At 62.1% G+C, this 20,107-nt stretch overlaps 3 protein-coding genes across 3 annotated transcripts; all 3 read left to right on the forward strand.

Annotated features, from left to right (window-relative positions):
• Positions 1-2,008: 2,008 nt before the first annotated feature.
• Positions 2,009-10,627, forward strand: FAM193B (family with sequence similarity 193 member B). Its single transcript, XM_064458652.1, is given in 11 exon segments — positions 2,009-2,110; positions 2,112-2,219; positions 4,233-4,472; positions 5,196-5,418; positions 5,637-5,846; positions 6,157-6,571; positions 7,569-7,764; positions 8,168-8,404; positions 8,939-9,965; positions 10,054-10,129; positions 10,228-10,627. Coding segments are annotated over 11 exon segments (2,916 nt in total). The 5' UTR covers positions 2,009-2,023; the 3' UTR covers positions 10,325-10,627.
• Positions 10,628-10,796: 169 nt separating this feature from the next.
• On the forward strand, positions 10,797-16,889 carry DDX41 (DEAD-box helicase 41). Its single transcript, XM_064458653.1, has 17 exons — positions 10,797-10,883; positions 10,963-11,061; positions 11,159-11,318; positions 11,402-11,476; positions 11,824-11,884; positions 12,488-12,624; positions 12,863-12,935; positions 13,094-13,247; positions 13,361-13,497; positions 13,700-13,862; positions 13,961-14,092; positions 14,274-14,345; positions 14,629-14,725; positions 15,081-15,230; positions 15,372-15,443; positions 15,646-15,756; positions 16,004-16,889. Exons 1-17 carry the CDS (start codon positions 10,860-10,862, stop codon positions 16,138-16,140), a joined length of 1,854 nt encoding a protein of 617 aa, XP_064314723.1. The 5' UTR covers positions 10,797-10,859; the 3' UTR covers positions 16,141-16,889.
• Positions 16,835-20,042, forward strand: DOK3 (docking protein 3). Its single transcript, XM_064458654.1, has 5 exons — positions 16,835-16,955; positions 18,309-18,602; positions 18,742-18,835; positions 18,921-19,093; positions 19,174-20,042. Exons 1-5 carry the CDS (start codon positions 16,899-16,901, stop codon positions 19,912-19,914), a joined length of 1,359 nt encoding a protein of 452 aa, XP_064314724.1. The 5' UTR covers positions 16,835-16,898; the 3' UTR covers positions 19,915-20,042.
• Positions 20,043-20,107: the final 65 nt, after the last annotated feature.

Genomic DNA, 20,107 nt, shown 5'->3' on the forward strand with positions numbered 1-20,107 from the left:
ATAATTCAGGTGGCTGAAAGCTTAATGGGGTGGATTCATGGGTAAAAAATCCACCAAGGATGATTAAATAAACACGGTGGCATCACCTCAGCTTGAGGAAGTCCCTGAGTCACAGCAGCCCTATGGCGCCCAGGCTGAGCCAGCCAGGTGCGGGTATGAGGCTGGCCCTGGTGCTGGGGTTCCACGGGTCCCCATGGGTCCCCACAGGTCCCAGCTCTTGTTTTGCCCAGGCAACATGTCCTGCCTTTTGTGGCAGGGGGTCCCTGTGTGCACCATGAGCCTCTAGTCCTGCCTGTCCCACAGTTGTGGGCAGTGCTGCCACAGCATTTTTGGGGGCACAGCGGGCAGCCAAATGCTCCACATGTCCCCGTGTCACCAGCACCGTGCTCTACCCCACCATAGGAGGGCAGCTCCGGTGACATGAGGTGTGGTATGGAGCGAGACCTGGCCTCACGCAGACAAATACCATGATGGGGGCTTTTGGGGTGATGCGTGGCACTGATGCTGGCAGGGAGGTGAGGGACACAGCCAGCCCCCAGCTCTCTTGAGGTGGCTGTCTGGGGGGCACCCCAGGGCTGTGAGACCTGGTGCACTGGGACTGCACAGAGGGACAGCAGACCCCTGCGGGCAGTGTGGATTGCGGCAGCAGCAGGAAGGCTGGGAGAGTGGGTGCTGTGCTGCACAATGCTGCATGGCAGCACTGCGCTGCATGGGGTTTGCGGGGGAGCCCTGTGGTGGGACCAGGGCATGGGGTGCAGGGTGCAGGGCTTGCCCTGACTGGACCAGGGTCACACAGCTCCAAGGATGCCATAATGCTGAGTGGCACTGCACGGCCAGGAGGCACCCAGGGTACTGGGAGGCACTGCCACATAGGGATGGGGTGCAGGGAGGCTGGAAACCCACATGTGCACTCCAGGGTCACGCAGGAAGGCTAGGGCAGCAGGCAGCGTGCTGCACAGCTGCAATGGACTGGGGGTACCAGTGTGCCAGGACTGGGGTGCAGGGGAGCTGCAAACATACATGTGGCTGTGTATCGGGGGCTGAGGATGCTGCAGTGCCGGGATGCATCCAGGGTACAGAAAGAGCTCTGTTACATGTGGAAGGGGAGCAGAGGGACTGGAACCCATGCACGCATTGTGGGATACTGTACCACCAGGAAGACCGGGGCACTGTGCTGGTTGTCCTTGGTGGGGGTACCGCTGTGCCAGGGCTGGGGTGTGGGGGAGTGGTGTCTGGGTCTGGGGTGCCCCAAAGGTACTGGCGCTTTTTAGAATAATAGAAAATCATAGTTGGAAAAGACCTCTAGGATCATCAAGTCCAGCCGCCAACGCAACACACCCAGGCCTCCTAAGCCATATCCTGAAGTTCCACATCTACACATTTTTTGAACACCCCCAGGGACGGTGACTCCACCACCTCTCTAGGCAGCCTGTTCCAGTGCTGACCACTCTTTCAGTAAAGAGATTTTTCCTAATATCCAATCTAAACCTCCCCTGATGCAGCTAGAGGCCATTTCCTCTCGTCCTATCACTGGTTACTTGGGAGAAGTGACCACCACCCACCTCACTACCACCTCCTCTCAGGTAGCTGCAGAGAGCGATAAGGTCTCCCCCAGCCTCCTCTTCTCCAGACTGAACACCTTCAGTTCCCTCAGCCACTCCTCATAAGACCTGCTCTTCAGACCCTCCATCAGCTTCGTTGCCCTTCTCTGGACACGCTCCAGCACCTCAGTGTCCTTCTTGTATCGACGGGCCCAAAACTAAACACAGTATTCGAGGGGTGGACCCGAATTTAGGACTCGGGGGGGGGGGGGCGGAACCGCGGGAGGTGACGGCGCCGTTACCTCCTCCCCGCTAGGCGGCGCACTGTCGCGCTGTCGCTGCCCTCTCACAAAATGGCGGCAACGGCTTCACCTCGTCGGGCCTTTCCCCCCTCCCTCCTTCCCCCCGGGCAGGGGCCGGACGGGCCGCGCCGCCATATTGGCTGTTGTCCTGGCTGCGGTGGGTGGCGGGCCTCGCTCGCCATGACTCGCAGGCGGAATAAGGCGGCGGCGGCGGGTGGCTCCGGATCTCGCCGTGAGAGGGTGGGGGGTTCCGACGCTGGGCCTCCTCCTCCCCCCCCCCCCTCCTCCACCTCCTCCGCCACCGGAACCGCCCGCCCCGCCTGAGGTGCTGGTGGCGGCGGGCAGCAGCGGGGAGCCGGGCAGAGCCACCACTCAGGTACCGGGTTAGGCCTGCGGCGGGGAAAGCGCTGTCTCTGAATAGGTTTCAGTCGGTGCGGGGATGGGGCAGGGCAGGAGGTGTGTCGTCCCCGTCCCCGTCCCCCCCCCCCCCCCACCGGGTCCTACCCCATCCCCACACCGACCCCGGCCTCGGAGCATTCCTGAGGCACACACACACACCCCCTTCTTGACACCCTGGTGCCCCCCATCTCCCTCTTCCCCGTTTTGGAGGGTCCTTTCAGCCTTTGGGGGTGTTGGTTGGTGGTGGGATAGCTCTGGTGGAGCCACGCTGCTGGGGTGCACCTTGGTTTGGGGGGGGGTCCGCGCTGAGGTGAGCGGGGAAGGTGGGAAGTGAAGCCCAAGCTCTTTTCTGGGGGGGGTCGGGCGCCTTGGGATGCGGGAGGTGCTTTTTACAGCATCCCGGGACACACGTGGGGCTGGGATGGGTGTATGGATAGGGCTTGGCCTTGGCTTTGCTGGGACGGGTGGTGGAGCCGGCTTGTGGCCTTAGGCTGCAGGTGTGTTGAGTTGCAGCAGGGCTTTGCGATGCCTCTGGCAGATGGCCAGGGTTTAGGGGGCTCCCGCTGGTGTGTGGCATCCTGGGGCTCCTCTCTTCCAGTGGTTAGGGAGAGCTGATCTCAGCCTTTGCTGGGGAGGGGGAATCAGCCAGCAGTCCCACTTGCCACCATTGTATGATGTACACCCTGACATGACCAGCATAAGAGCAAAGGGCTCTGCCAATCCCAGGGTCTGTGCGCCCCTCACTCTCTCCCTTTGCGTAGGGAGATCTTGCAGGTTTGCTCAGGAGGGCAGACCCCCAGGCTCAGGGATGGGCGCACTCACCCGGGTGGCGTGGCCTGCTTCAGGGGGTGTTCCCAGAGCTCCTTGCGGGAGGGTCCAGCCCTGCCACAGGGTGATGGCAGGTGGCTCGAGAATCTGCCGAACCAGCTGCGGGCTGGCTCCCATGCCTCGCGCTGCCTGACATCCCTCGATGTGCCTGGCTGCTGCTGCCAGCTCCTGGTCGCAGGCAGGGAGCCTGGGGTGGACCCCGAGTCTGGATGCACTGGGTGGGTCAGGGAGACCATCCTCTCACCTGCTGTGCATGGTGGTGGCTGTGTTGACCCCTGCTGAGACAAGGGGTGGCTTGGGGACCCTCTTCTCCCCATGGCTGGCCAGGCAGGTGGGCAGGGGAGCTGGCCCCCCCTCTGCTCTCCTTGGCCTCTGACCTTTGCTTCACCTTGAGCCTGGGAGACACCATCTGTTTCACAGCAGCAGTTCAATGTGCAGCTCATTGTTGCGGGGCCCCGCCACAGCAGCAGACAATGGGGGCCCCCTTGCCCACGCCACACTGGGCTCGTCACGGCTGTCAGGCCTCCGATGAGCCCGTGGGCTGCAGCCTGGCTCCTGCTGCAGCACCAGGCGGGAAGCCCCAACCTGGCTGCCCCACACAGGGAGAGCGCAAAGCAGGGCTGGGGGCTGCGCCCCACCCTGGTGCATCTGCGCCGCCGGCTGAGCAGAACAAAGAGGCAGGCGGGAGGGCCCGGGGCTCTCCGGTAACACAGTGTGGGGTCTGCACTGGACGAGGAGGGGCGTTGCGGCTGCTGGACCCCCTTTCGTATCCCTGCGTGGTGATTTCTGTGGGTCTTGCTTTGCCCTGTGAGTTCCCTCAGTCCCAGAGTACTGGAGGTGCAATGGGAGCAGCTGGTGGTAACCCAGCCTGGTGTGCTGGTGGTGGGGCTGGCTCTTTAGCATGGCATGATCTTCCCAAGGGTCCAAAATGCTCTCAGCTGGCACATGTCAGGCTGGCAGCAGCTGGGCAGGCCAAGGCAGCTCTCCTCCAGTGCAAGAAGGTGCAGTTCCACATGTAGCCTACAAGAAATTCTCTGGTTTGGTGTCGGTGTCTCGTGGTCTCATTTCCTGCCTCATTTGCCCTGCATCTGCGCCAGCCTGGGGCCCTGCTGTGTGGTGTCTCACACCTGGGGTGACTCACAGTCTCTGTGTCCTTCTGCAGGTGCTGCCCACCACCAACCAGTCAGTGCAGACCTGCTGCTTGCTCTGTCACCGGGAGCGCAAGGACTGGGGAGGGCCATCCCACAATGGGCTGGTTTCCCCGGGTGAGAGGCTGCCACCAGACTTCGTGCCAACACTCGTGCAGAACCTCCTGGGAGAAATGCCACTGTGGATCTGCCAGAGCTGCCGGAAGAGCGTGGAGGAGGAAGAGCGGCGGGCAGTGCAGGAGCAGGCCCTGGCGGTAAGTGGTTATGGAGCTGGGGTTGGAAAGACCAGGGCTTTAGCTCCCAGGACCACAGCATTGACCACCCTATGGTGCTGTCTGGGTGTGGGGTCCCCTCCTTGCTCAGAGCTAAGTGCCTCAGACATCCCAGCCTTGCTGTTCCCTGCAGCCACACTGCCCTCCCCAGGGCTGCTGCTGGCTCCTTGGGGAGGTACTGCGGTGGGGCAGAGCATAGCACCATTGAGACTTGTCTGGCAGCCTGTGTTGTATTGGAGCTGCCTGCCCCACGAGGCTGGCAGTGCTGCTGCTTCTCTGCCAGCCCCACTCCACTGCATGTTGTGCTGCATCCCCCAAAGCCCCAAGGCTGCTCCCTGCTGTTACGCTGGGTTTCCCCAGAGTGGCAGCGTGTGCCAGGGCAAGTGCCTGCCTGTGCATTGAGCTCAGGGGTAGAGAAGCTCCCTCCTGCTTGGCTTTATTTAACCCTAGCCTGGTTTGAGTGGGATCAGAGCAGGTGTTTGGTCCTTGGCCTGGCCTGGTTGTACTGGCAGGGGCCCTGGGAGCCAAGCTGTGTTGCTGTTGGATGGACAGGCTGTTTGCAACCCCCAAGATAGTGACAGGAGGTGTTCCCATGTGCAGAGCCCCTGCCTCAGGGCAATGGAGGGGGTCTTGGTGTCGATGCCCTGGGGCCAAGGGCCTCCCTTCCCAGCCTGCTGTTGCTTCACTCTGTGTTTTCCTTGCCAGGTCTCGTTATCCCACACATCCTGCAAGTCGCAGTCTTGTGGGGGTGGGTCCCACTCTTCTTCCTCCTCCTCTTCCTCCTCTTCTTCCTCGTGCCACGGGAACTCAGGGGACTGGGACCCCAGCTCTTTCTTGTCTGCCCACAAGCTCTCGGGCCTCTGGAACTCGCAGCACACCAATGGGGCCACACAGGGCAGCCCTCTCGGGGCCCCCCCTGCTGCACTAGGTGAGTTGAAGCCAGCTGTGGTGGTTGAAGCCAGCTGTGGGGTTGATCAAAGCTTTCTGCCTGGTCCTTGGCTTAGGCGGTTTCCTTCTGGGCACCCAGTTGGTGGGCAGGGGTAGGTGGGTGGGCTGGGCCTCTGAATGCCTGTGCCAGCAGGATGCCTGGGTCTCTGCAAAAGCAGAGGGTGCTGGGAGCCGGCCCTAGCTCTGCTTTCCTTCCAGGTGACAAGCACCCCGGCCTTGCTCTCACTCCAGAGTGCGCCAGCCAGACGCCTGCCGTGGCGCCAGGGCTTAAGGCCTGTCCCTACAGCCACGCAGCCTCCCCCACTTCCAGCAGCACTGCCCCGGGCTCGCCTCTGCCTACCTCACTCGACTTCTGCAAGACGCTGCCGAAGCAGTTCAAAAGCATGTGCCGGAGGGCCACCCCACCAGGTGCGTGCCCAGGGGCAGGGCTGACCACCTCCTCCAGCCCACTGCTCCATGCAGCTCTCGCTGCCCCAGCACCTTCCCCTTGCTCTGCACTCTGTGAGGCAGGGCTGAATCCCACGGGAGAGAATGGGTGCCACCAAGGCCACTTGCGAGCGGGGATGGCTTATAGCCCAAGCGCCCTGCTGCTTGGGGGCAGGCAGGGTTTGTTGTGCGGAGAAGCAGTCTCTGCAGAGGTAGTGGGTGGCTCCAAGCCTGGCCTTGACCCACACAGGACAGCTGGCATCTGACCATCTCTGCTCCTGCCCCTCTGTAGGTGAGGCCTTCCACTCCTCAGAGCATCATCAGCACTCGGACCTCACTGCTCCTCCCAACAGTCCCACGGGCCTCCCCTCCCAGCCGCCAGCGCTCATCCCCTCCAAGCAGACGCCTGCCCACCCGGGGCTCTTCGGCTCACCCCCCCACATCCCGCTGGGCACATCCCCTCAGGCTGCGCTCTTTCCTGCACCCAGTGTGCAGGCATCAGCCCCGAAGTCAGTGTCTGAGTCCCCTCCCACTGGCACGGTCTCACATAGCCTGGGGTCGTGTAAGAGCCCTCACCTGCCCCCTGCCAATGTGCCGCTGCTGAAGATGCCGCCTCCACTGTCAGGCTGCACTCATCCCTGCAACGGGCACTGCAGTACTTCACTCATCCCTCCTCCTGCCTCCCACCAGCTTCCTAGCACCAACAGGTGAGTAGAGGAGCCCTGCCTGCTTCCAGCCTCTCCTTGCTGGGCAACACGCCCTTTCTCCCACCCTGCCCATGGATGTGCTTTCCCCTGTGGAGGGACCGACTGCCCTAGTGTGGTGGTGTGGAGAGCCACTGTGTTTGCAGGCCAATTCCGCTACTGCAGACCCCTGGTCTCTAAGGGTTGAGCTCTTTCTCTCCCCACGTGTCTTCTCCCTGCGGTTGTCCTTTAGTACTGTGGTGCAGAAGAGACTGTGCTTGCTCCTCCTCCAGCTAAAAGACCCAAAGGAACCGCCCGGTCAACCTGCTGTTGGCCAACAGGACCTTTGTCAGTGAGACCCGTCGGGCTGCTGTGACACTGAGCAAAGGTCCTCGAGAAGATGAAGCCTGTGGACTTGTGGTTCTGCTCGCCTGCTCCCCTGGCCCTCTCTGGGCTGCCTGTGCCCTGGAAGAGAGCACGCTGAGTCATGGGCGCTGGTTCCTCTCTGCTGATTAGCGCTCCCTGTGAAGGGCCAGCCAGGTCCCGAGCCGGAGCATAAGGAATAGCGCTGTGGGCCATGCCCTGGCCTCCCTGTCTCTGAGCTGGGTAGTCTGTGCCTGTGGGAGCCGGGCCTGCCTGCACGTGGGGATGTCTGGCAGCTGCATGCAGTTCCAGCGTTTCTCACCTGTGCTACCTGCTGCCCCCAGTGAGTACCGCTCCCTGCCCTGGAATCAGCTTGTGGCCTGGCAGGGGGACACTGCTTTCTGGAGCTCTGGTGCGCCAGCCTCCTGCCTGTCAGAGGCCCTGGGGGGCGAGGAGCTACAGATGTCTTCTGCCGTGGGCTCTGCTGGCATCTCCCCCGGAGGAGGAGGATGCAGGGGAGGGGGTTTGTCAGCCCTGCAAATCCTTCTGCTCGGGCACAGGCTGCCCTGGGAGGGGTGTTCCTACACGCGTAGTGTGGGGCAATTCTTGAGACCCCCTGGCTCCTGCTCACCTCTCACCCTTCTCCCCTTCTCCTCAGGGACCCCTCTTGCAAAGGGCACAAATTCCCAAATGGTACGAGCTGCCACCCGCCGCAGCCGTGCGAGGCAGATGAGGGGCTCGGGGAGGATGAGGACAGCAGCTCGGAGCGCAGTTCCTGCACCTCCTCCTCCACCAATCAGAAAGACGGGAAGTTCTGCGACTGCTGCTACTGTGAGTTCTTCGGCCACAACGCGGTGAGTGAGGGGCTGGTCTGCGGCCACTCCCAGTCCTCGCGCTCTGCTGTGCTGTGAGATGTTACACAATCTGTGCTGAGAGCGCAGGGGTGGGCAGGTCTGGCCACAGCTGTTCCCTGCTGGCGTGTGCATCCCCCGCTTCGTTTCCATCCAGCCTCATCAGCCTTCTGGTCCCCTTGCTCCCGACTCACAGCATGCTGCCTGCCCAGCCCTGGGGCTTGGTGTAACTGGCCAAACCCTGTGGATTCATGGTGGAAAAGAGTTCAGTGGGGGCTGCACCGACTTGTCTTGCCGAGACCTTGGGGACAGGAGTGGTTGGGGATGACAGTGGGGGAGCCAGGGCTGTCTGCGTGTCGCACTGGCTTCGCGTGCCTGCCTGGCTGATGGTGCTTGCCTTCCGCAGCCCCCAGCCGCTCCCACAAGCCGCAACTACGCTGAGATCCGGGAGAAGCTGCGTTCACGCCTCACCAAGAGGAAAGAGGAGCTGCCGCAGAAACTGGGGCACAACAGCAGCTCAGGGGAGCCTGCTGTGGACCACCGCAATGTGGATGAGCTACTGGACTACATCAACAGCACAGAGCCCAAGCCCTTGAACAGTGCCAAGGCAGCCAAGCGGGCACGGCACAAGCAGAAGAAGAAGGTGAGGCTGGGCAGAGGGAACCGCTGCCTGGGCAGGCTGTGGGAGGGGGGTTAAGGCAAGACTGTGCCCCTTGCAGGGCTTTGCCTTCTCTCCCTCACATCCATTTGGTTTCTTGAACTCTGTGTCCTTTGCTGTCCTCTCCCCTGAGGTCACAGCGGTGCCCAGCTCCATGCAGGGTTTCCCCTGCCTCTGTTGAGGTGGTCCAGCCCTCCCAGGCACCTTGGGCTGCGCTGTCCTACCTTCTCCATGCCACATCTCTGACAAACACCCTGTGTCTGTGGTGGGGAGAGGCAGTGCCGTGATGGCTCGTGCTGGTGCCTCGTGCCCAGAGCAGTGTCTGGTTTGCAGCATGGTAGCTGTTGCAGTGCCTGTGGAGGACGTGATGCTTTGGGGCTGTGGAGACGTGGGGTGGCCGTGCTGAGCGCTGGCCCTTGCATTTGCTGCCTGACAAAGCTGGTGCACAGCTAGCTCTGTGGCCTGTGCCTGTGGCTCTGTGGCCCAGGCCACCCAGTCCTCACGGCACCCATGTTGCAGGAGAAGGAGAAAGCCCAGCTGGAGGCAGAGGCCCAGAAGCGGGCAGAGCGTGCCCCTGTAGCCAGCCAGGCCAGGGAGCCAGCAGAGGAGAAGCTGCTGGAGTGGCCGGAGCTGGAGCTGGAGCGGGTGAACAGCTTCCTCAGCAGCCGGTTGCAGGAGATCAAGAACACCATCAAGGACTCCATCCGGGCCAGCTTCAGTGTCTATGACCTCAACCTGGATGTCAACGACTTCCCCAAGAAGGCAGCTGTCCTGGAGCAGAAGAACATGCTCTCTCACCTCAACGGCTCCTCCGACCTGCAGGACATAGACCTGGCCCTGGCCCCGCTCAGCCTGGGCCCGGCCAAGAGCCACACACTGCTGCGGGGTGAGCTGGGCCCCCGATGGGGCGAGGGGTCTGGAGAGCCGCCACCCGCCCCAGCGGCCGAGAACGGTGTGGTGAAACGCCTCAGTGCTGTGCCCAGCCTCTCCCGCATGATCTGGGTGCAGTCCAAGGCTCCGGACTCTGCCACAGACGGCAGCAGGCTGAGCCCAGAGCCCAAGGAGGGACCGCAGCTCAAGGGGCCAGAGCCACCGGAGACTCTGCTTGCTGGGAGCCGGCAGCGGAAGGGCAAACGGCAGAGTGGGCAGGCAAAGAAAGGGGAGGGTGTTGCTGTGGTGCCTGGTGGCCAGGCCCGGCTGGAGAACCCTGCTACGAAGGGACAGGTGCTGGGAACCAAGCACCCTTCCAAGGCCAGCATCCTGGAGCTGCAGCGGGTGGGCAGCTGCACCGAGCCAGGGGAGAGCGGCAAGGGGCAGCCCTGGGGCTGCGGCAGCACTAGGCCAGACAAGGAGAGAAGTGGCGAGTGGAAAGTCCAGAGGGGAGAGAGCAAAGTGGAGCCGGTGGAGTCAGCGCAGCAGCAGATGCCTGCCCTGGCCGCAGGGGACCGGCAGCTGCCCGTGCCCCTTGCCCTGGGGAGCTCCCCCCAGCCCAAGGGCAAGAGCAGGAAGAGCCGGAACAAGGTGGAGAAATCCAATACCTCGATTGGTGAGTGCCAGTCTGTGGCCCCTTCCCCAGCCCCCTGCCCAGCTCCCCTGGTGGCGCTGACCCTCTCCCTGCTCCTCTGCTTTGCCAGATGATGTATTCCTGCCCAAGGACCTGGATGGGGCTGAGATGGACGAGACTGACAGAGAAGTGGAGTATTTCAAGAGGTGAGGGGGCAGCCCCGGGGGGCCGAGGCCTGTCGGGGGGCCTTGATGAGGTGCGGAGAGGCCCATGGCTGACCAGGACTGTGTCCTCTCCCTGCCAGGTTCTGCCTGGACTCAGCCAAGCAGACGCGACAGAAGGTGGCGGTGAACTGGACCAACTTCACCCTGAAGAAAACCACTTCCAGCGCAGCCCAGTGAGGTGCTGGGGCGGGGTGGGGGGGGCGCGGGGGCCGCCCCTCCACCCATGGCTGCTTGCCTCTCCTTACTGTGCCCCACCCCTGCCCCGCGGGGGTCCCTGCCTCGCCTCTGTGGGGTGTCCCCCTCCTCCGTGGGGGTCCCCGGTGCTCTCCTGCCCTGGGGGGGGTCCCTGGGGCTCCCCCCAACCTCTTCCTGTCCCCTCCACCTGCCACCCCTGGCCATCCTGTCCCCCTCTCCCTGTGCTGTGGGGAAGGACCGTGCTGGACCCAATAAAGAACTTTTTAATTTTTTATTTTATTTAAACCCCGCTGTCTGCTGCTTTCTGCCGCGCTCGCTCACGGGGGTTAGGGCGCCGTGCTCCTTCCGCACAAGTTTGGCCCTCGAGGTGGCCCGTCGGGCCCCGTCCTGGGGTGGGGGGGGTGTGGGGTGTGTGGCAACGCGTTGCTAGGCGACGAAGCCTGTGCCCCGTGGTCGTCACTTCCGGTGCGCGGGATTTACATCCGGGGCGACGCGGGTGTTGCGTGGAGACGGCGCCATGGAGGCTGGGGCCGATCGGAAGGTGGGAACGGGCCCAGCCGGGTCGGTACCGGCGACCCCGGTGGGGGCGCGGCCCGGCCTCACCTCGCGTCTCCCCGCAGAGGCAGCGGGAGGAGTCTGCGGCAACTTCCGACCTGTCTGGGGGGGAAGATGACGACTACGTGCCGTACGTGCCCGTCAAGCAGCGCAAGCAGCAGATGGTGAGGGAGTAATGGGGCGCCGCGCTGCCGGGGGCCGGCTCTGAACGCCTCTCCCGACGCGGGGCCTCCCCCTCCGCCTCACCCCGCTTCCCTCCAGCTGCAGAAGCTGCTGCAGATGCGGCGGAAGGTGGTGTCAGAGGAGGAGCAGCGGGACAGCGGGAGCGAGCAGCGGGGTGATGAGGATGACATACCCCTGGGGCCCCAGTCTAACATCAGCCTCCTGGACCAGCACCAGCACCTCAAGGAGAAGGCGGAAGGTAGGGGAGTGGCTGGTGGTAGGGCTGGGTGGTTTTCAGGAGGGACCGGAGCCCCCCTACTGTTTCCCTGACTGTCCCCCCAGCTCGGAAGGAGTCAGCCAAGGAGAAGCAGCTGAAGGAGGAAGAGAAGATCCTGGAGAGCGTGGCAGAGGGCCGAGGTGAGCAGTGGGAACTCTGTGTCTCTCTCGCGCACCCATCTCCAGAGCTGTCAGGGCAGCAGCAGGGGTATTACCTGCCTTGCAACACTCAGTGATGTTCGCACCCGGGAAGGGACTGGAGATCGCAACAGGATCCTTCAGTCAGCATCTGACTGCCTGGCTTAGCTGAGACGGTGCTGTGGCAAGCTGCCATGTTTGGTGTTCCCAGAGGGGCTGTCAGGAACGCTGCTTTTCCTCCTGTCTCTGGGCATGGCTTCCCAAACTGTTTGCCTGAGTAGTTCTCTGCTGAGGTTAAGCGTATGTGGAGGTGGAGAGCTTGCACTGATCCGCTTGGCTTTTTCTTGCAGCTTTGATGTCAGTGAAGGAGATGGCAAAGGGCATCACCTACGATGATCCGATTAAAACCAGGTATGTTTCACAGTTCCAAGGTTGTCTTCCTGAAAACATGGCTTCATTGCAGCTGAAGAGAGCTGGAAGCTGTGCAGCCTCACTGCTCTGCAGCGCTGTCTTCTCTTTTGCTCCACTGCCTGGTTTCTTTGTACATAAGATTGAAGGCTGCTGAGTCACCTTGAATATTATTCTATATACGTATAAGATTTTCTAGAGTACGTTTATGTTAAACTTGAAGACTTGAGGTGGATCTTCAGAGCTTGGAAGTGACTAAGCTAGAGAAAGAGACTGGGGGAGCCTACAGACCCAGTGCTGCTCGAGGCAGTGTCAGGGAGATGACTGAGAGGTGTCTAAAAGATTTTGGCGTGTTCCATCTACTGTCTGGACTGTTCTCAGCTGTTAGCAAGTGACTTTTTACTGAGACTTTGGGGAAACATTTAATACATGGAGCTGGTGTGGATCTGCTCCCATGCTCGCATTGTGAAGTCCCTTGGAGTTACCTGTTCTCCCTGGTGGGATACTGGAGCCCAACAGGGAGTTCCCTGAGGCTTCCGTGGGGGCTGCTGCCTCCGTAGCCCCAGCCTCATTCTGCGCCGCAATCTGTCTCTGTTGCCTTTGCAGCTGGAGAGCACCTCGTTATATCCTGGGCATGTCGGAGGCACGGCACGATCGCGTGCGCAAGAAATACCACATCCTGGTGGAGGGGGAAGGCATCCCACCCCCCATCAAGAGCTTCAAGGAGATGAAGTTCCCTGCAGGTGGGCCAGGAACAGAGCCTGGCAGTGTGGGGACAGCGTTTTCCTGGGAAATGCGTGTCAGCAAGCAAAGATGCTGAATCTCTAACGTTTAGTGTTAGTTGGGTCACAGCTTAAATTCCCGACAGTGGCCCCAGGGGTGTTTGTCACTGGTGGAAGAGCTGCTGCCAGGACGCGAGTAGGAGGGAAAGAGGGAGAAGACTTCAGGCCATGAATGTGTGTGCCCCTTGTTCTCTGATAGCTATCCTGAGGGGCCTGAAGAAAAAAGGGATCCAGCAACCAACTCCCATACAGATCCAAGGCATCCCCACGATGTGAGTACTCTGTCCCTGGCCCTGAGTGGGGAGTGGTTGCTCCCTGCAGCCCACCCAGTGGTGTGCACCAGGTGCTCTTCCCTGGTGACAGATGTGCCCTGGAGGTCTGAGCCATTCTCTGAGGCTCCTCCTCACTATCAGCCCTGTTTCTCTGCCAGCCTCTCAGGGAGGGACATGATTGGCATTGCATTCACTGGCTCTGGGAAGACGTTGGTGTTCACTCTCCCGGTGATCATGTTCTGCCTGGAGCAGGAGAAGAGGCTGCCATTTTCCAAGCGAGAAGGACCCTACGGACTCATCATCTGTCCCTCAGTGAGTGTCGGGGGCATAGCGATGCGTGGGAAGAAGCTTTGATTGATATTTAGTGGCAAACCCAGATCCTCCCTGCACAGAGGCGTAGGAACAATAAAGTTTTGTCTCTGCAGCGGGAGCTGGCCCGGCAGACCCATGGCATCATTGAGTACTATTGTCGCCTGCTGCAGGAGGACGGCCTGCCCCCACTGCGCTGTGCCCTCTGCATTGGGGGCATGTCTGTCAAGGAGCAGATGGAGACAATCAAACAGTAAGGCCTTCTGGGGGTGGATTGCAGGGCTGGAGCTGTCCTCTCTTCTGGCAGGGGACTGAGGGGTGGCATCCTTGCTAGATGGCTTTGGGAAGCTCTGGGGGGTGAAGGTGATGTGCCAGGTGGATGTTACCTTCCCAATGTGTCACCATATTGGGCAGGAATCCAAGTGCCTGACTGTGGCCTTCTTGTAATCCCACAGTGGTGTACACATGATGGTGGCAACACCTGGCCGCCTGATGGACCTGCTGCAGAAGAAGATGGTAAGCTTGGACATCTGCCGTTACTTGGCCTTGGATGAGGCTGACAGGATGATCGATATGGGCTTTGAGGGGGACATTCGTACCATCTTCTCCTACTTCAAGGTACTGAGCCGGCATAATACGAGCACACTGAAGCTGAATCCCTGCACCCACCTGGTTGGGTGAGTGCTAAATCCTTGCCCACACTGTTCCCCACACAGGGCCAGCGGCAGACCCTTCTTTTCAGTGCCACAATGCCCAAGAAGATCCAGAACTTTGCCAAGAGCGCCCTGGTGAAGCCCATTACCATTAACGTTGGGCGAGCGGGTGCTGCCAGCCTGGATGTTGTGCAGGTGACGTAGTTGGGTGCTCCCCTGTGCCTGTGTGGGAGGCCAGCACAGTCTGTGAGGGTACTTGGTGCATCCCTTGTCAGGGAGCTGGGGTTCGTGGCCCTCCTTCCCCAGAGGTTAAGGGTTACCAAGTGATGGCAATGTCTCTGTTGCCTATCTGGCTCATCTCTGTGCTTGTTCCTAGGAAGTGGAGTACGTGAAAGAGGAGGCCAAGATGGTGTACCTCCTTGAGTGCCTGCAGAAGACCCCGCCACCCGTGAGTAGCATGCTCAGGCTGCTCTGGCAGCATGGCTGGGGGCACGGCAGGCACACCACAGCCCCATCGTGCAGTGGGGACGCGTCTGTGATGCTGCAGGGCTCTGCCATGGGTGGGGCAGGAGTGTGAGTGAGCCGTGCTCCACGTGTGAGCAGGCCCTGGGCCCAGAGCTGTTGTGTGTTCTGCTTAGCAAGGGAAAATGGGTTTCCTGGGGGGTTGTGCTGATACCAGCAGTGCCAGACTGTGGAAAGGCAGCTCTTCCATGGTGTCTGTGCCACCACAGGTGCTGATCTTTGCAGAGAAGAAGGCGGATGTTGATGCAATCCACGAGTACCTGCTGCTCAAGGGTGTGGAGGCTGTGGCCATCCATGGAGGGAAAGGTCAGCAAGGGTGTTGGGGAGGCCTGGACCATGGTGGGGACCTGCCTAGCCCCACTCCTGCCAGGGTGGTATGTCGCCACAGGAGGTGCCAGCATGCAGCCATTTGTGGTGGTGTGAGGAAGGGCTGTGACAGTGTTGGGAGCAAACACAGTGTGGTGTGTACTAGGTATAAACTCAGTGCAGGTCCTTATGGGACCTAGAGGTCCCTCTGCTTGTTTGTTTGGGGAAAGGCTGCATAAGCCCTCTAACTGGGAGAGCCCCGGCTGAGCGATGCTTGGCTTTGAGGCCGTAGCGGTTGCTGTGGGAGGTAGGACTGGGAGCTCTGCCCTTGCTGATCTCTTCTGGTCTTTTGCAGATCAAGAGGAACGGACAAAAGCCATCGAGGCCTTCCGGGATGGGAAGAAGGATGTCCTGGTTGCCACTGATGTCGCTTCCAAGGGCCTGGACTTCCCAGCTATCCAGCACGTCATCAACTATGACATGCCGGAGGAGATTGAGAACTATGGTGGGGACTAGGCCCTGTGGGGGACCTACGAGGGTGTGGCAGGGTGGGTGCAGAGGCCAGGAAGCCTCTGCAGTGGCTGGAGGCAGGGATGGTCTGTCACATTGTGTTCACCCGGGCCTGAACCTGTGTCTTTCTCTGCAGTTCACCGTATCGGGCGTACAGGCCGCTCAGGCAACACGGGCATTGCCACCACCTTCATCAACAAGGCCTGCGGTGAGAAACAGGGCTGGGGACTGCCTGCAGGCCTACAGCCTGTGGCTGTAGGAGGCAGCTGGGCGATGGAGATGCCTCTGCCTTGGCAAACGGGGTGTTCCTGAGCAAGCAGGGACAAGTTGTTATGACAGGGAGATGGTGGTGTGAGGCAGTGCCCCCCACCCCTGCCCAGGCTGGGTCTGATCCATGTCTCTGCCCCCAGATGAGTCGGTGCTGATGGACCTGAAGGCCCTGCTCCTGGAGGCGAAGCAGAAGGTGCCGCCTGTGCTCCAAGTGCTGCACTGTGGGGACGAGACCATGCTGGACATCGGAGGTGAGAGACCCTGGGCTGGCAGAGGGACCTTCTGCAGGGCTGTTGAGAGATCTGGGCTGCGTGGGCAGGACCTGGAGCTCCCAGGGCAGTTCCCACCTGCCTCGGGGCTGTCATTGCCTAGCCATGCCGGCAGCCCGGTGCTGCAGCAGCAGGAGGAGGTGCTGGCATAGTCCCTCTGCTTCTGGGGTGGGGTGGCCACTCTCCTGGCATGGCATGCCTGCCCCTGACCTCCTCCCTTCTGTTGCAGGTGAGCGGGGTTGTGCCTTCTGTGGTGGCCTGGGCCATCGCATCACCGACTGCCCCAAGCTGGAGGCGATGCAGACCAAGCAAGTCAGCAACATTGGCCGAAAGGACTACCTGGCCCACAGCTCAATGGACTTCTAGCCTGGGGAGAGTCCTGCCCATCACTCCCCCTGCGTGGGCCTCGCTTCCCTTTCAGCTGGGGCAGTTCCCCAGCTCCCCTTGTCTTTCCTGAGCCCGGGGACCTGTCCTGCACTGCCGCAGCCCCTTTTCTAAGCTTTTGGCTACTGGGGTTGTTGCCAGCTCAGCCTGATGCAGCTTTCTGCCCTGGAAGGAAATGTGTGGAGCTGTGCTGCAACAGACCATTATGAGTGGCGTGTTGGGCAAGCAGGTAGCAGTGCCTGAGGGGAGGAGGAAGCCCCAGGGGGCGCAGCCGGTCTGTGGCTGCCCACCCGCTGCCCCTGCCAGCTCCCTGCAGTGGAGTGGACAGGGTCTTACGTCACTCCTCTTCAAAGGCCCTCAGTTTCTCCAGGACCATCCCCCACTACCTGGCTTTGTGCATCCTCAGCTGGTGACTGTTCCCGTATCCCTCCCAAGCGCACTCAGATGCAGCTGGGGTGAGGCGGAGTGTGCTGCACTGGCGTTGGACAGTCCCCATGGTGCTTCCTGTGCCCTGCCTGCACACGTTCTGCCCCACTGACTCTGCGAGGGGGAGGGCAGACGGACGGACACCTCCCGTGGCCCAGCCTCTGCCCCTCATCCCACACACTGAAAAGGGGAAGTCACTGAGAGAAGGAAGTCTACCCCATGCAGTTGCTTAGGCTGCAGCAGTCACGTTTTCTCTGCTGCTGGTAGCCCGAGCTCCCAATCCTTGTACTGGCTGCCAGGGCAGCGCTGGGCCCATGGAGAGACCGGTGAAGGATGGGATCCTCTATGTGCAGCACTGCAAATTTGGAAAGGTAAAGGGTGGATTTGGGGCTGGGAACAGTGTTTGGCCTGACCTGTCTTGATGTCAGGCCTGGGGCCGGGCTGTTGGTAGCCTGGAAAGGGGGGAGGGGAGCTAGACCCTTCAGAGCTGACCCGGGGGGGCCCTGGGCACCGCGGCCCCCAGAGCGGGGCTCTCCCTGTGGCTGAGGGGATTCATCCGTGCAGGCACCTGCTCGGGCTCACCCCTGCACACAGGGTCCCTCTTCTCGCTTGGTCACCGCCCGATTCGCAATGAAACAATAAAAGTGTGTTAATGAGGCGCAGCTCCAGCATGTGTGTGGGAGCAGGTCAGCAGGGCAGTGCGTGGGATGTGCCTCTGCACCCAGCCCTCTGCAAGCCTGGCCTTGGGGTGCCAGTGCCATCCATGGAGCACCCCTCATGGCTTGGCCTGTTGCCCTGGGCCCTCACGGTGGGCACTGAGTGCTGCAGCCCTCTGGGCACAGTATGGGGGACATGGTGGGAGTCCCCACTGGGCCAAGCTGGCTCTAGGGAGCTGTGAGGTGTGTGCTGGCCTTGCCTTAGCAGCGTCCCATGTGCCAGGGCGGGGTAGCCGTACCCCCACAGAGGGCTCGGTGGATGTGCCAGGCTGCAATCATGCTACGACCTCGCTGCCAAGAGCAGTCTTAGAACTGAAGCGGGCAGGCCCCACGTGTGTGGGGCCAGAGCTCTGCTGCGTAGGAGTCAGGCAGGCTGGCGACAGTGGGTATTTTGGGTGCTGGGCTACATCTGGTTTCTGCAGGGCGGAGGCTCTGCTGTGCTTTTAAGGTGTGTGGGGGCACGCACCCCCTCTATCCCGTGACGGGCTGGGAAGGTGCCGGTGCTGCAGAGTCTCCCCTGGGAGGAAGCGGGCTGCGAGCTGCAGGGCCTCGCCATGCTCGGCAGATGCAAGACTGCTAGCAGGAGCCTCAGCAGCTCAAAATGGCTTTAATTTGCATCAGGGTCTGTCCTGAGAACAGCTCAAGAGCTCAGCTGCAGCAGTGGCAGGCTGGCACTTGCAGTGGGGAACAAAGAGCAGGACCTGGTGCTCCATGAGCTGGGAGCAAGCATGACTCACCCAGCAAGCCATGCCGAGCTGGCTCCTGGCAAGGCCCCCCCTCAACCCAGCTTTAGGACAGGACAGTCCTGCCCTGCAAGCCCCAGGGGTCTGTACTGGCCCCAGCTCTCTGTGCCCTCCTGCAGCACCTGGCACGTGTGGGCGGGGACCCCCTGTGTCCACTCCTGCCCCACACAGCTCTTCCCAAGCACTGCCAGCCCTGCATGGAGGGCAGCGCTGCAAGGGTGCAGCAGGCAGCTCTTTGCTGACCATTTTTTTCCCCACATTGCAGAGGTCCTGGAGGAAGATGCGAGCCCAGCTCTTTGCTGCCAGCCCCTCTGGCGTGGCCCGCATGGAGAAGTTTGATGTGCGGGATGACGGCACAGCGTTGGACAAAACCTCCCTGCGGCGGTGTTCCCGCCGGGTGATCCGCCTCTCGGACTGTGTCTCTGTGGGCCCAGCGGGTACCGAGAGCTGCCCCAAAGCCACTGCTGCCTTCTACCTCACCACCACGGAAAAAAGCTACGTGCTGGCAGCTGAGCAGCGGGATGAGTGGATCGCCCAGCTCTGCCAGCTGGCCTTCCAGGTACCATGGGGTCCAGCATAGCTGGGACCTGCATGCTGCTCCTGGCTTGGTTGAGCCAGGGGGCTCTGGGGTGCATGGGCAGGCAGGGGGGCTTGTGCTCCCCCAGTCTGGAAGCTGCTCTCACATCCCTCTGTTTCAGGGTGCAAAGGAGACGATGCAGAGCAGTGACAGGACCCAGCCCACCCCTGCTGTCCCCATGGAGGAGAACTCCCTCTACTCCTCCTGGCAGGACTGTACGTGCAGGGGTGGCAGATGGGGCCGGGGTGGGCTCTGGCTCAGCCCCATGGTACTGACCCCTGCCTTGCTCTGCTCCTGTAGTGACCGAATTCCTAGTGCTGGTGGTCCGGACGGAGGCGGCTGCCCGCTGCGGTCTGCACGGGCACTACCTACTCTCAGCCCTTCCCCAGAGCCTGACGCTGAAGGACCCACAGTCCCGCCAGCCTCTGCTCACCTGGCCCTACAACTTTCTCCGCAAGTTTGGCCAGGATCAGGTGTGTGCCTCCCCCCTCCCTGGGGCTGCCGGCTGCCCAAGGCGGGTGCCAGTCCCTCACCCTGCCCTTTGCTCCCACAGACCATCTTCTCCTTTGAGGCTGGCCGCCGCAGCGACTCTGGTGAGGGCACCTTCACCTTCAGCACTCCGCGGGCCCCGGAGCTCTGCCGTGCGGTGGCTGCTGCCATTGCCTGCCACCAGCAGGGCAAGGATGCACCAGACCCCCGGCTCTTCTGTGCCCTGGATCCCCAGCTCTCTACCCAGGGCCTTGAGCCTCAGCCCTGGGCCCCTGGGGCCGAGGAGCCCCAGTCCAGCCCAACCCTGGGGGGGGCACAGCCTGCCTCCCACCCCCACACCAGTCTTAGCCGTTTCCCCCCACCAGAGCCGGAGGCTACAGGACCCATTGTCTATGCCTCCATTGCCCGGGGACGGCAGCCCTTCTTTGGGCCGGGGCGACCAGGTCCCGGTGAGCCCTGGGCAGCAGGGAAGCTGCCCCCTGAGCATCTCTACGAGAACATCTTCACGGCAGAGACGGGTCCTGCAAGAGCCGAGCAGGGGGAGGAAGAGGAGGAAGGGCAGTGGGAGCTGGGGTGCCGGCAGGCCCCTGAGGGCCACAGCAATGAGGCGGGCCCCCTCTATGACAACCGGGCTGCGCTGGCTCAGCTGCCGCGGGGCAGCCCCCAGCCCCCGGAGCAGCGCTGGGGCCGCGGGGGGCCGGAGGTGCCGCCAGGGGCCCCCGGGCCCAAACCCCAGAGCAACCTCCGGTCCAAGCTGGTGCGGCTGCTCAGCCGGGAGACCCCCGGCCCGCGGGACTGGGCCTGAGACCAGGCCGGATGCAGTTCGGTGGTGCGGTGAATAAACAGCCTGGGCCGGACTGGGCTCTGCCGGTGCTGCGGGGGCGGGCGGGGATAGGGGTCGGTCCCGGGGCCGGGTGGGGGCAGCCCGCATCTCCCCGCCAGGGGGCGCCGCAGTGCCCGCCCTGGCAAGCAGGCGCGCTCAGTGATTGGCTGAGTCG

This window comes from Phalacrocorax carbo, chromosome 8 (genome assembly GCF_963921805.1).
Source record: "Phalacrocorax carbo chromosome 8, bPhaCar2.1, whole genome shotgun sequence".
Lineage (NCBI taxonomy): Eukaryota > Metazoa > Chordata > Aves > Suliformes > Phalacrocoracidae > Phalacrocorax > Phalacrocorax carbo.